General features: G+C 51.1%; 1 protein-coding gene across 4 annotated transcripts in view; it reads right to left on the bottom strand.

Annotated features, from left to right (window-relative positions):
• Positions 1 to 14,006, bottom strand: part of NUCB1 (nucleobindin 1) — a 21,330-nt gene continuing 7,324 nt past the window's right edge. For all 4 annotated transcript variants that reach the window (XM_036885560.2, XM_036885559.2, XM_036885557.2 and 1 more), the window contains exons 5-13: positions 10,545 to 10,648; positions 6,144 to 6,329; positions 5,811 to 5,901; positions 2,440 to 2,498; positions 2,106 to 2,198; positions 1,934 to 2,026; positions 1,481 to 1,651; positions 1,015 to 1,111; positions 1 to 905 (exon numbers count right to left, since the gene is read on the bottom strand). In XM_036885560.2, the coding sequence (XP_036741455.1) occupies positions 793 to 905; positions 1,015 to 1,111; positions 1,481 to 1,651; positions 1,934 to 2,026; positions 2,106 to 2,198; positions 2,440 to 2,498; positions 5,811 to 5,901; positions 6,144 to 6,329; positions 10,545 to 10,648 (1,007 nt within the window). In that variant the 3' untranslated portion in view covers positions 1 to 792. The remainder of the gene's footprint in view (positions 906 to 1,014; positions 1,112 to 1,480; positions 1,652 to 1,933; positions 2,027 to 2,105; positions 2,199 to 2,439; positions 2,499 to 5,810; positions 5,902 to 6,143; positions 6,330 to 10,544; positions 10,649 to 14,006) is intronic.

Raw genomic sequence — 14,006 nt, forward strand, 5'->3', positions numbered from 1 at the left:
TTTGTTCCAGAAAGTCTATTTGGGAGGAACTAGAACACAGGGAACTAGGAGCAGTGAGATAAGGCCAGAAGGTGGGCAGGGCTCCCAGCCGGGGCTGAGGGGCTGGAACCTGATCCGGAGGCAGAGCAGCTCCAGGACTCTTCTGGGGCTGGAGGGAAGGGGCTGGGCGCCAAGCCGTCAGGGAGCAGGAGGCGGCTGGAGGCGGGGGGCCAGGGAGAGTCCAGGCTCCTGGTCTCAGAGCTGATGAGCTACTGTAGGGACTCTGCCGCCCCTTGCACACAGCCATAGGGAAGCCACCGTCTCTGAGGCATTACTGGTCCCACAAAAGGCAGGGAAAGCTTGCAAGGGGCCCATAAACCAACAGAAGCCGGGCCCAGAGCAGCAGGCAGGATTCCAGCAGCTGTGGGAACACAGGATGCCGCACTGGCCACAACCTGGGGTGGCTGAAGCCAAGCCATCTGGGAGGGCAGGTGCCAAGCAGACCATCTGGGAGCAGGGGGCTTCCCTAAGTTAGGCTGACGCAGTGAGGACCCAGCTGGACACGAGGAGACGGGTTCCTTGGAGAGGGTCAGAAAACAGGGACCCTGGACTGAGAGGCTGTGGAAGCTGAGGCAACAGATTCAGGGCCCGGGCAGCAATGTGCGAAGTGCTGCCCTCTGCCCTCTGTCCCGGGAGGCCACGCAAGTCTGGCACCCAGAGGAGATTGATTGTGGCACCCCAGCCACCTCCCATCAGCTGCCTCGGTAGGAACCCAGAGTGGTGGTGGTGGTGGTGGTGGGGGTCCTAGGAGGATCACAGGTGTTGGGAATCCAGCTGGGGCAGCTTGGGTGGCTGTTCAGGAACCTTCTTTCCTAAAGGGTCCACATCCTTCTGGTCACCAGCTGGAGCTGGGACAGGTGCATCATCTGGAAATGGAGGGAGGAAATGGTAGCCCCAGATGTCCCAGCCCCCTCCTCCCTTGGATCCAGGAGTCTGGGTCCCAGCCCCGTCGCGGTTGTGCCCAGAGGCCAGCACCTGTGTCCGGGTGGAGCTTGGGCTGTCCCTCAGGGCCAGGGGCTGGGCCATTGTGGCCCTGCTGCTGCTGCTTCCTCTGTTCCATTTGCAGAACGGCCTGCAGCGGGTGGGGGAGATCGCACAGGCAAGAGTGACACTGAGTCTCCAGGGCCACTTGCTAAGGGGTCACGGCCCAGTCCCTTCTCTACGGGACTCTGTTTTTTCTCTCACTGACAGTTGGGCTTAATAACAGTTAAAAATCCGGTTCTCCCTCACCTGTCGTGGCTTGGTCACATCTTGGGACAGTCCACCCCTCTCCCTCCTCGGCCTTTCTTCTCTCCTGCTTACAATCCCACTGCCCTTATTCCAGCGGGGCGGCCACAGAGAAGTCGGGGATGGGGACGTCCGCCCTCACTCAAGATGGCGAGGCCGCCTGAGGACTGGCCACGGATTCCCAGAGTGGCCGCAGGCCTCCCCGGCCGGTCACCTGCTGCAGCTCTCTCTTCTGGGCTTCCAGGCGGCCCTGGGAGCGCCCCAGGGCCTCGGTCTCCTGGCTGAGGCGCTGCGCCTTGGCATTCAGCTCCGCCTCCCGGGCAGCCAGCTCCTCCTCAAAACGCTTCAGCTCTTCCTGTGTGTAGGCAGGGTGCATCTCCACGGTCTGCAGGGGTGGGGACAGGGGCCACCAGTAGGGTGACTACAGCCGTGGCCCAGCCACAGCGGAGAGGGCTCTGCTAACCCAGTTGGTTTGGAGAGGCTGGGAGGCCTGGGCGGGTGCGTGGGTGGAAGAGCCCTGAGTGGGAGCCCGGGGGCCGGACAGAGACCCAGGCAGGGCAGGGGGGAAGCAGGGACCCTGGGAAGAAAGGTGGCCGGAGACCCTGAAAGAAGACTTAGGTCTGGGGGAGAGAGAGATTCAGGACCCTGAGCGCCCCCACGACCTCACCTCCCAGCCCTCCCCTGTGTCCCCGAACTCCTTCCTCTGGGTGGACGCGAGGAACTCCTCCAGGGTCACAAGGCGGTCCTGGTTGGTGTCCACCTGGGGAGCCAGGCAGGCGTAAGTGACAGGCCAGGCCGCCCTCCCTCCGACCCCCGCCCGCGGCCGGCCCTCGGCGCACATTCTTCATCACGTGCTCCCGCATGCGCAGACGCTCCTCCTCCATCTCCCGCATGTCGTCTTCCTCGTTCTTAGGGTCGTACACCTTCTCCAGCTGCGCGGCCAGGCGAGAGGAAGTCGTACTGAGGGATCCAGACTTTCCTAGGCTGCTCCGCCCCCTTACCCAATAACCAGACTTCAACTCCCAGCAGCGTTTTCCCCCAGGGCAGGGGAACTGGTTTCCCCTGAGCACACACATGTGCGCGCACGCACGCCCCACAGCCCCACCCCAGGGGCACCTGCGGGGCACGCGGCTGATCTGGGCATCTTGTGTCCACTGCTCCCAAGATACTCACCTCCTTGGTGAAGAGAGCCTCCAGCTCCTGCTCGTCCAGGACACCATCGCTGTTGATATCTGAGGGGAGACAACAAGGCATCTGGGGGACTGAGGACAGAGTGGGTCAGGGACCTGCTACAGAAATTCTGGACTGGTGTGGGGCCTGTTATCACAGGACAGGGAACAGTGTGTCTCCAACAGGATGGTGGCCTCCAGGACACCGTTCCCTAACAACTGGGGCCCCAAGGATGATGGCGATGGAGGTGGGGTTTCACTGGGACGAATTCCTGGGGCCTCTGTCATGCAGGACAGCTTGATCCCTGGTGGCTGGTGCTCTAGGCACAGACTCAACCCCTTTGCCAGGATCCAGAGGTGTCAGAGGCATCTGCCTCCCTGAGAACCAGGCCAGGGCCAGCACCAGTTGTCAAAGAGACCCTTCCCTGCTCATCTAGCTCACAGGGCTGCACAGGCTCCAAGCTCCTCAGCCACACGAGCCACGCTGTCTTCACCCCGCGGCTCGCTCAGATGCGCATGCACCCAGGTCCTGCAGAGGCAGCCAGGACCCTTGACTTTTGCAAATCCAATGGCTAATATTTAGCCTGCATCTATTGGCTTTCTACCTGGCTTGCAGAACATCACTCTCTCCTCTTCAGCTGCCCCTTGTTCTTTGCTGGATCCAGCCTTTTCCTAACCTCTGTCTACATGTTCGTCTACCACCACTTCTTCATCTGATCTGCGAATCTGTTCGATATGAGCACCACTAGCCACATGGGCGGTTTACATTTAAACTGATTAAGATTAATTAAAATTAAAATTTCAATTGATCAGTCCCACTTGTCACATGTCAAGCCCTCAGTAGTCATGGATGGCCGGTGGCCTCCATATCAGAGGGCACAGAACACTCTCCATCATTACCAAGAGTTCCACTGGCCCGCATTCCCTTAGAGGGGCTCCTCCAAGCCCTCCGCTTTCAGTGCCATCCATAAGCTTCCTTCACGCCTGAATATCCAACTGCCGACTCTCCATCTCCACATAAACGTCTAACAAACTTCTCTAATTTAACACAAACAGACGCAGTTCCAGGTCTTCCCTCTCCAGCCTCCCTGTTGCTCAGGCAAAACAGCTTGGAGTCGCCCTGACCCTTCCATTCCCTCATGATCCTCATCCAGTCCATCTTCAAGTCCTACCAGCCTGACCTTCAAGATGAATGCAGGAGCTGACCGCCCCTCCCTATGTCCCATGGCCTGGCCGCCAGCACCTCTTACCTTCTCCTGGCTTTGGCCCTCACCCCTCTGGCGTGTCCTTGACACAGCCCGCACATGGACTGTCAGCCTGTAAGGTGGGCATCCCAGACCTCTCCTCAAAACCCTTGATGGTGTCCCATCCCAGACAGAATAAAATGCAAATTCCTCACCCTGGCTGTTGGGCTCTAAACGGTCCACCTGCTCTTACCTCCCCAACCATCTTTCCATCCGCTTTTCTCTTCATGCATTTTGCTCCAGGGACCTTGGAAGCCCACCAAATTCATTCTGCCCTGTGTGTGCAGGCTGTTCCCGCCACCTATTCCCCCTTGCAGATTTTGGGGGGTGGCTCTTCCCTGCCACCCCCCAAAACCTGCAAGGCCCAACCCCTCACTTCACTGAGGTCTTGGTTCAAATGCCATCTCACTAGAGCTGTGCTGCCTCATAAAGCAGCCATGAGCCGCATGGGACAAATTTAATAACCAACAAATGCAATGGAAAATTTGGTTCCTCGACATTATGCTAAGTGCAATTTACGTGCCGTTTGTATGACTCTGCTTATACGCAGTGGCTAGAACAGTCCAATTCAGAGAGACAGAAGGTACGTAGAGGCTACTGAGGCCTGGCGGGGAGGGAGAACACTTGATTCATAGAGCTTCAGCGTTACAAGTATAGAGACTGGTTGCACAGTGTGAAAGTACTTAACGCTATTGGACTGTACACTTAAAAATGCCTAACGGGAAATTTTACTATGTGTATTTTACCACAATAACAAATTTTTAAATAATTCATTTATCAAAAGTAAAAAAAAAAGAAATTTAGTCTCTTAGTCCTAAGAGCCACATCTCAAGTGCTCAATAGCCACATGGGGCTGCCGGGTGCTGTACTGGATGACAGCACAGACGTAGAACACTTCCCATCAGCAGAGAAAGTTCTCCTGGATGGTGCTGGCCTAGAAAAACGTTTGCTGACCAGGCTTCCTGAAATTGTCACCTAGGCCCCTGATCCTGCTGTCCTCTTTCCAAGGTACTTACTACGGCCTGAGACTCTATTACAGAACCAACTTGATTGATTAGAAGATGCACTTTTTATTTTCCCCATCATTTATCATCCCTGAAATCTGGAGGCATCTTATCATTGATGGTGTGTCTGTTTAACAGGCAGCTTATATAAAAATTCTAGTGTATCTTACACTCCACAATCTCTTGGGTTCACAGAACTCTGTTTGGCTGATCACTGGCTATGTGACGGGGGAACTGTGTTTTTCCTTAGCGATGGTATAACCACACAGGGAACGCCCTTTTGAGGAAGCCCCTCAGACTTCCCACTAACAAAGAGAAGCCCAGGTCCCTCAATTATGACCCAGGGTGTGCGAATTAAGACTAACTAGAGATGAAAGAAAATGGGAGTTTGCAAACCAAGGCAAAGCAAACTAGGCAGACACAGGACTTAGTTCCCCCTCAAGGGTACAGATAAACTCTTGACTCATCCTTGAGATGTTTTAAAGGAATTTAGATCTCCACCAGACGGGCTATCCCCCAACAACAAGAACACAGACCCCAGACTGGGAGGAGCAGGAAGACTGATAGCAAAGACTCCTGAATCAATCCCACTGACTAATCAGGAGAATGGGTACAGGCTAATCCCACAGCCTATGGGCCTTCCCCGTAACTTTGCCTTTAAAAACTCTTGCTTGTAAGCCAGTGGCGAATTCATGACCTTGAGCATTAGCCAGCCACCCATTCTCCCTGACTGTCGCTGCAGTAAACATCCTTTCTTTTCACTACATCCTGATGTCAATGTTTGGTTTTGCTGCATGTCAGATGAGCCAGGTTTATTTGATTCAGAAACAATAGGGACGGGGGCTTCTGAGCTGCTGTGGGAGGGGGCCCAGGCCAAGCCAAGCCTGGTTTGCTCAGTTACTGGGTATTGGCCAGTCCTAAAACCCCCCAAAAAGAGGCCCAGATTTTCCATGGAAGACTCTACCAATAGGGAGGCATAGAGCCTTGCAGACCACCAAAGGAGATGGGCTCAGACCTCTTCGGCATGCCTAAGGCCCCCTGGGGGGACCCCTTCTTAGCATTCAGGTCCCAGAAAGGTCAGAGCCTCAGGGTTCAGCCTGAGTCTTTGGACTCCCTCCCCACCTTACCATGCAGTATGAAGAAGGTCTTGGGGTTAAACCTGTTGGGATCCAATCCATCCAGCTCCTCCCAGACCTCCTTCAACTGGGCTTGGCTGCCCTGTGGAGGGGAGAGCCAGGGGCTCATGAGCAAGACGTCTGAGTCCCCCCATCCCTCTAATGCCATTCTCCTTAAGCAAGAAAACTAAGAAACTATAACTCCCAGTATTCCCTGGGGGTAGCTGGGCATATTACAGGGGACTTTTTTGCCTCATGGTCTGCTGGGAGTTGTAGTTCTTCCGCTACTTTGTCTTGTAGCCAAAGAGTTGAACTTGGAGGGAGTGGGCATGCTAGGGTCCTTACAGGCACATTGACTTTGGGGTGCTCTCGGTGCCGGCGCTGCTGCTCTTCCAGCTTCCTCTCTGCCTCCTTTCGCTGCTCTTCTCCCAGTGACTCCAGATAACGGCGTCTCTCATGTTCCTTGAGCATCTCGTAGCGTTTGAATTCTTCATGATGGGCTGCGTCGTACTGGGCAAGGTCTCGGGTGGCCTGGGCAAAGGAGGACAGGCACTCTCATCTTGTCTCTGTGCCCAGCCCCTGATGCCAACCTCCCAATGCCTGGCCCTCGGTCCTGAATCCAGCCAAAGGCAGCCCCACCCTCCACCCTGTCCTGGGTCTCAAGTCCTGAACTCACTTATTGGTCTCTATGACCACTCTTGCCCCGTAGCACAGCCTCCTCTCTTTGTTCAAAAGAGATTGGGATGGGTCCACGATAGCAACTCTAACCCCCCAATTTCAAGTCCTCCACAGTCCCAAGATCTTGGAGGAATAATCAGGAACAACACACGAGGTGGACTTAATATGGAGGGCAGTATAGCTAGGTGGTAAAGAACATGAGTTCTAATGATCCTGCCCAGGGTTCAAATCGAGGTTCTCCTGTGTGAACAAACCCCACAAGCTGTGTGATCTTGGGCAAGTGACTCAGCCTCTCTGTGACTCTGTTTCCACCTTTGTAATATGGAGATAACAATACTATACTGGGGTGTGTTCCCCCGAAGTTCATGTCTACCCAGAACCTCAGAATGTGACTATTTGGAAAGAGGATCTTTGCAGATGTAATTAGTTAAGATGAAGTCCGACAGGAATATGGTGGGCCTTAAATCCAATGACTGGCGTCTTTATAAGAACGCTAAGATGAGACACAGGGGAAATGCCAGGTGACAATGGAGGCAGAGACTGGAGTGATGTGTCTACAATCCAAGGGCTGGTGGCAGCTCCCAGAAGCTGGAAGGGACAAGGAGAGGGTTTTTTCCTGAAGCTTCTGAAGAGAGCAGAGCCCAGCCAAAACCTCGGATTTGGCCCAGTGGTAGCAGTTTCGGACTTCGGGCCTGCAGTACTGTGAGCCAACACTTTTCCGTTGCTTTAAGCCACTGAGTCTGGGGTCAGACGTTACAGCAGCCACAGAAAAGTAATGTATCTAGTAAGACCTTCTGACTACTGAGCTGCACTGAAAGATAATAAATCTCTGTTGTTTTAATCTACTGAGTTTGTGGTCATTTGTCACACAGCAGCAATAGAAAAGAATACATACCCCGAAAATGAACTAAGATATGATATGAAAAAGAACTTCCAACATCAGCACTCTCTGGAAGACTCATGCCAGATGATCATCAAAAAACCCCAACAAAGATCCACGCACTGCTACAGCTGTAGATGCACTCATCCCACCAGTTCCTGGACTTGCCATCGGAATGAGGAAGGAGATATCTAAGCTGGCCTGTGCATACAGTAAAACAACAAATTTGACTGGATCTATACTGTTGGAACTCATCCAAGAATTAGAAGTGCAAATTGTAGCGCTCCAAAATCTTACAACTACAGACTATTTACTGTTAAAAGAACATATGGGATGTGAACAGTCCCCAGGAATGGGTTGTTTTAATTTGTCTGATTTCTCTCAGACTGTTCAAGCTCAGTTGGACAATATCCACCATATCATAGATAAGTTTTCACAAATGCCTAAGGTGCCTAACTGGTTTTCTTGGTTTCACTGGAGATGACTGGTAATTACAGGTATGCTTAGGTTATGTAACTATACTCCTATTATGTTAATGTGTGTGTGCAATTTAATTAGTAGCTTAAAACCTATACATGCTGAAGTTACTCTACAAGAAGATATGTCAAAGAAATAATCAATCTTCCCATGTTTTCTTCCGCCTGCTACTTCTATAGCTTTTCTTCTTCCTTCCTAACTATAACCCTTAAATAGAATTCGTGCCTCATATCAAATTTACCGAGTATCATAATTCTTCCAAGTGGTAAAGACACCTCAAGACAAATGCTGGGCATAGAAGCCACAGGGCATAAATCTGCAAAGAAGTAAAAAGCTAACCTTTTCAAACAATAAGGCTTCTCTCTCACTTACCAACTTAACATTTCCCTGTATGGCCCCGGAAGATGACTGGTTAGCCAGAGACGGGTAAGATTCCTCAAGGGAGGAACAACCTAAGACAGGCACAGTCGCAGGGGGGCCATCAGGTGAGAAATTGGGGATCAACAGAGGTGAGGCTTAGAACCTCACCCCCCCCATTCTGAGAGAAATCTTCTGCATACGTGGATGTTTTATTGCCCTTGTCTAGCTTGGATTAACACATAGTCTACAGGCACACACCTGATCATCTACATTTGCTCTCTTACAACACTAAACTATGTTTTCTACCTTTATCTTGTATCTACCTACCACTTCAGCATTTTATTAAAAATAATAATAATAAAGAGAGAAATGTGGTATCCACATATAAATCAAGTATAAAAATCAAATGAGTACTCATATTTGAACTGTTTATAGTTCATAATGCATGAGCAAAACCAAAAGTTTGTGATGACTGCCCTTGTACTGTTCACCATGTAACTTATTCATTATGTAAGAATTTGTTCTCCATGTAAGAACTTGTTCGTTATGCTTCAGAAGATTGGAGACTGATGAAAATTAGGCTTGGGGTGGATTAATGATTGTGCATTGAGCATTGAGTCCCCTATACAGAATTTTATTGTTGTTAACAACCATTTGATCAATAAATATGAGAGATGCCCTCACAACAACAACAAAAAAGTACACACTTCCAATTGTAAAATAAATAAGTAACCGGGATGTAATGTATAGCATAAGGAATATAGTCAAAATATTGTAACAGCTTGGTATGGTGATAGCTGGTACCTAGAATTGTCATGTATATAAATGTTGAATCACTATGTTGTACACCTGAAACTACTGTAATGTAATACTGTGTGTCAACTACCCTTCAATAAAAAATAATTATCTAAAAAAAAAAAGAATACAGCTCTCGTGTGGAGAATAGACGGTACAGCAGGCATTCTCATCCTGGGGCAACTGTGGCCTGCAGGGGACAGTTGTCAATGGCTAAAGACATGTTTGGTTGTCACAACTGGGGGAGGTCTACTGGCATCCAGCGGGTAGAGGCCAGGGATGCTGCTGAGTGTCACACAACACAAACAGCCCCACAACAAAGAATTACCCAGCCCCAAATGTCAAGAGTACTGAGTTGAGAAATCCCACTAGCAAGCAGGGAGGTAGTATAGGAGCCCAATGATGAAGCGACTATGAAAGATGATAGGAGTCACAACCAGGTGAATGACAGTGGGGCTAGAAATATGTGGACAGTTTCTGGAATGTTCTGGAAATAAGAGGCAAAAACTTCCTTCAGGGACTGGACCCAGTGCTGGGCATGGACTCAATCAAACAGGTGCTACTATCTCATGGCCACTAGGTGGCGCTCCAGTAATCTCATAAAAGCAGGGCCCTGGGCCGGGCTGTGGGGTGCTTCTCTTCAGCAGGTGCTGGGGGGGAATATGGAAGAGTTTTGAGCAGGGGAGAGGCAGGGGGCAGGCCTGGACCTCCTCTTCCACCCCCGAATCCCTCACTTGACCTTTGCTATAAGATGAGGCTGAAGATCCTATTTTTCAGATGACTGTATTAGTTCCTATGGCTGCTGTAACAGATTATCACAAACTTGGTGGCTTAAAACAACAAACATTTATCACCTTACGGCATGGAGGCCAGAGGCAAGAAATTAATTTTACTCGGCTGAGATCAGGGTGCCAGCCTGGCTGTGCTTCCTTCAGAGACGCTGGGCAGAACCCCTTCCTTTGCCTCTTCCAGCTTCCGGGGCTGTCTTCTGCCCTCGTGGCCCCTTCCGCCATCTTCCAAGCCAGCAGTGGAGTGCCCGGCTCCAGTTGTCACATTGCCTTCTTCTGTGGTCAACTCTCTCTCTGCCTCCCTCTTATAAGGAGCCTTGTGATGACATTTCGGGCATACCAGATAATCCAGGATAATCTTGCTATCTCAAGATTCTTAATTGAATCACACCTGCAAAGTCCCTCTTTCCTTCCGAGGTCACACATCACAGGTTCTGTGGACTAGAACATCATCGCTGGTGGGGCCCATCATTCTGCCTACCTCAAGGGTGCAGAGGGGATAGTCCCCACCTCAAATCATCTGGGAAGGGCAATACGGGGGAAGGATTTGAAACCACGTCTGAGCGGAGCCAGGCCTGTCCTGCCTACGCCTCTGCTTTCCTGTAGAGGATCTGGGGAGGTCTTTTGGATACCACCTGGCCCTCAATAGCCTCCAGCCTCAGAGAACGCCAGGCAGGGGTGGGCGGGCTTATTTCCCAGGCTCCATTCCCTTCTTCCCCTCCACAAAGCTCCCCTCAGTCCTCTGCTTGTAGGGCCCCCTCATGCTACCGTCTGGATTAGCAGCTCCAGGTCCCGGGCCTCAAACGTGTGCTGATTCTGAGGGTCCAGGTGTTCAAACTGCTTCAGGAGGCTCAGGTGATCCAACTGTATGTCTGGATGAGGAAGAAGAGGAAAAACAAAAACCACTCATGGAATGTCCTTTCTTTGAAAATCCCTAACCAGGGCCTGGTGTGCTCTAAAAGAGGCCACAGAAGGCCCTGGGGAAGCCCAGACGATGACCTGACAGAGCTGGGGGAAATCAGGGAGGGCTTCTGGAAGGAGGCCCTGCCACAGCTGAGTTTGATGCTTAAAATATAAATAACCATCATAATAACTAACATGTACTGAGCACTTTTATAGGCCAGGCTCTGCTCTAAACACATTATTAATGCATTTACTTTTCAAACTGAGGCCCAGAGGAGGGGGAGTGACTACTCCAGGTCACTATATAGGAAGGGTCAGAGTGAGGGTTAGAGCTGGTCACTGGGCTCCAGAGCACATGCACTCTCTCCTTGTTACAGGGTTGAACTGTGTCCCCTGCAGTTCATTTGTTGAAATCCTAACCCCAAGCACCTCTGGATGTGACCTTATTTGGAGAGGGTCTTTACAGGAGAGATCAGATGAAAATGAGATTAGGATGGGTCCTAACCCCATGACTGGTGTTCTTATAACAGGGGACATTTGGACAGAGACTTGCATAGAAGGAAGATGGGGTATAAAAGACGTTGGAAGATGACTGCCAACAAGCCAAAGAACCCACAGTGGATCCCCCTCAGCCTCAGATGGAACCACCCTGCGGCTCCTCGACCTTAGACCGCGGGCCCTCAGACTGAGATGAGAAATGACTGTCGCCGAAAACCCCCAGTCCGGGGTGCTCTGTTACAGCAGTTCTAGCAAAGTAATGCAACCTCCGAGGATGCAAATTTCTGAGCTGTCTGGAAGGGGTAGGGCTTCCAGGAGGGAAACACTCAACAGCCACTCATTCACCTCCTGGATTCAGCCATGGGCTGGGCCTCCCGTGGCTCCGGGCTGATGGAGATGACACACACACGCATAGGTGGCTGGAATCCAGTGACTAGTGCTGCAGCAGAGGCGGCTGTGGCCTGGGTGAGCCCAGAGGAGGGACAGGCGCTCAGGAGACAGGCACAGATCAAATCTCAGGATTCATTATTTACGCTACACTATGTTGAGCTTCTCCTCTGGGCCCGATCCCCTGGACACAGCAAGAACCAAACACCTGCTCCCCAGAGCACCCAGTCAAGAGACAGAACAGGCAACCAAGGGGCAAGGACAGGACCAGTAAGGACTCAAACAAGCGGGAGCTCCTCCCTGCAGGAGGGGCAGGGCAGGACTCTCTGAGAAGGTGACATCGAGACTGAAGCTCAGGCAGCCAGGCAGAGCCTGGAAAGGGTGTCCCAGGCAGAGAGAAGCACACGTGCAAAGGTCCCAAGGTGAGAAAGACGATGCTAAAAATGCTGAGGTGTGAGGGTCTGGCACAGGGTGCCCGCGTGGAGGGAGGGGCTGGGCGGGGCTTGGTGGCCTCCCTGCAGCAAAGAGGAGTGTGTACTAAATCACCCTAGCACTGAGGAGCCACAGCAGGTTCTGAGCAGAGAAGAGACAGGGCCTGAACTGGATCTTGGGCTGGGCTGAAAAACGGACCCCAAGAAATCCATGTCTTAATCCTGGAACCTGTGAATGTGTGACTTCACATGGCAAAAGGGACTTTGCTGATACGATTAAATTAAGGGTCTTGGTCCTCAGATGAGGAGCGGATCCTGGATTCGCTGAGGGGGCCCAATGTAATCATAAGCGTCCTTATAAGAGGGAGATCTGACTACAGTGGAAGGCAGCTGCCAGCCAAGGACCGCAGCTCTGGCAGCCGGAGAAGGCCAGGAAACCGACTCTCCTCTGGAGCCTCCGGAAGGAACAGCCCTGCTGACACCTTGACTTGGGTCCAGTGAGACTGACTTCAGACTGACCTCCAAATTATACGGGAATAAATGTGCGTTGCCTTAAGCCACTAACTTTACATAAGCTATGGTTACAGCGGCCACAGGAAACGAGTGCAAGTGTTAAGAGGATCCACTGGCTGCTATGCGGGAAGCAGAACAAAGGGCAGGAAAGCAGGGTGGCGGCAGGGGGCCCAGGGAGGAGGCAGTTGCAGTGATCCACGCAGAACAGAGTGGCAGCGATGCCTGGGACAGAAACGGCCAGGCTCTGGAGGTATTATGCGTTGCCGAAGGGAGCATAGTGTATGGGAAAAACAAGCAGCCGATGAACAAATAACTTTTTCTCATTCGTGAAAGGGAACATCTACCTTACTAGAGGTCAATCAGACTCCGAAACTGTAACAATTTCAACAGCTTGGCAGAGAAGGCATGGGGGTTGGTGTAGGAGGCTGGCCACCATGCCTGTCTGGCCACCTTAGAGCTCCAGCACCCGCCCTGGCACAGGGTAGGACTCAAGCCATGACCGATCAATGGATAAAGGGAGTCAGATCGAAATAGAAACTAAGCCCAGCTCTCCTGCAGACCCTTGACGCCATCGACCAACGCTCAGGGTCCCCCATCTTTAACATGGGAGCCTCATGGGACATTAGGAGATGAAAGTTGTAGGTGAATTTCAACAAGGGGGCACAATACACTTACACTTAGAGATGGGCAGAAATGTGGCCCTGCTGGGGCACCAGAACACACCACAAAGCTACAATAAATAAAACAGCACAGTCCATAGTAGCCAAAGGGTACACACAACCCAGATGTCCACTAACAGATGAATGGATGAATGAGACCTGGTAGATCCAGACAATGGAATATTCCTTGACCCGAAAAAGGAATGAAGTTCTGACACACGCTACAGTGTGGATGAACCTTGAAAGTATCATGCTAAGTGGAAGACGCCAGTAACAAAAGGTCACATATCAGATGATTCCAATGTGCAGGGAAGGCAAAACCATACAGACAGGAAGGCTAGAGGTTGCTGGGGTTGGGGTGGGGGAACCGGGGTGGTAGCAAACCTGTTAATATACTAAAACCCACCAAATTGTACACTTTAAATGAGTAAATTGTATGGCATGTGAATTATATCTCAATAAAACTACTTAAAAGAAATAGCATGATCCAGATGCACACTCCAACAGATCATGCCTAGGAATGTTAGAAATGGGACGGGACCTTGGAATCAAAACCCACCCACCCCTTTGTCTTCTAGACATGTTTTTTTTTTTTTTTCTGTTTTAACCAAATAATCAGACTATAAAATGCAGTCTCTGAAAGGGGAACCCTCCTACACTGCTGGTGGGAATGTAAATTAGTTCAACCATTGTGGAAAGCAGTATGGAGGTTCCTCAGAATGCTCAAAATAGAAATACCATTTGACCCAGGAATTCCACTTCTAGGAATTTACCCCAAGAATGCAGCACTCCAGTTAGAAAAAGACAGATGCACCCCTATGTTTATCGCTGCACTGTTT

This window comes from Manis pentadactyla, chromosome 15, assembly GCF_030020395.1.
Source record: "Manis pentadactyla isolate mManPen7 chromosome 15, mManPen7.hap1, whole genome shotgun sequence".
Lineage (NCBI taxonomy): Eukaryota > Metazoa > Chordata > Mammalia > Pholidota > Manidae > Manis > Manis pentadactyla.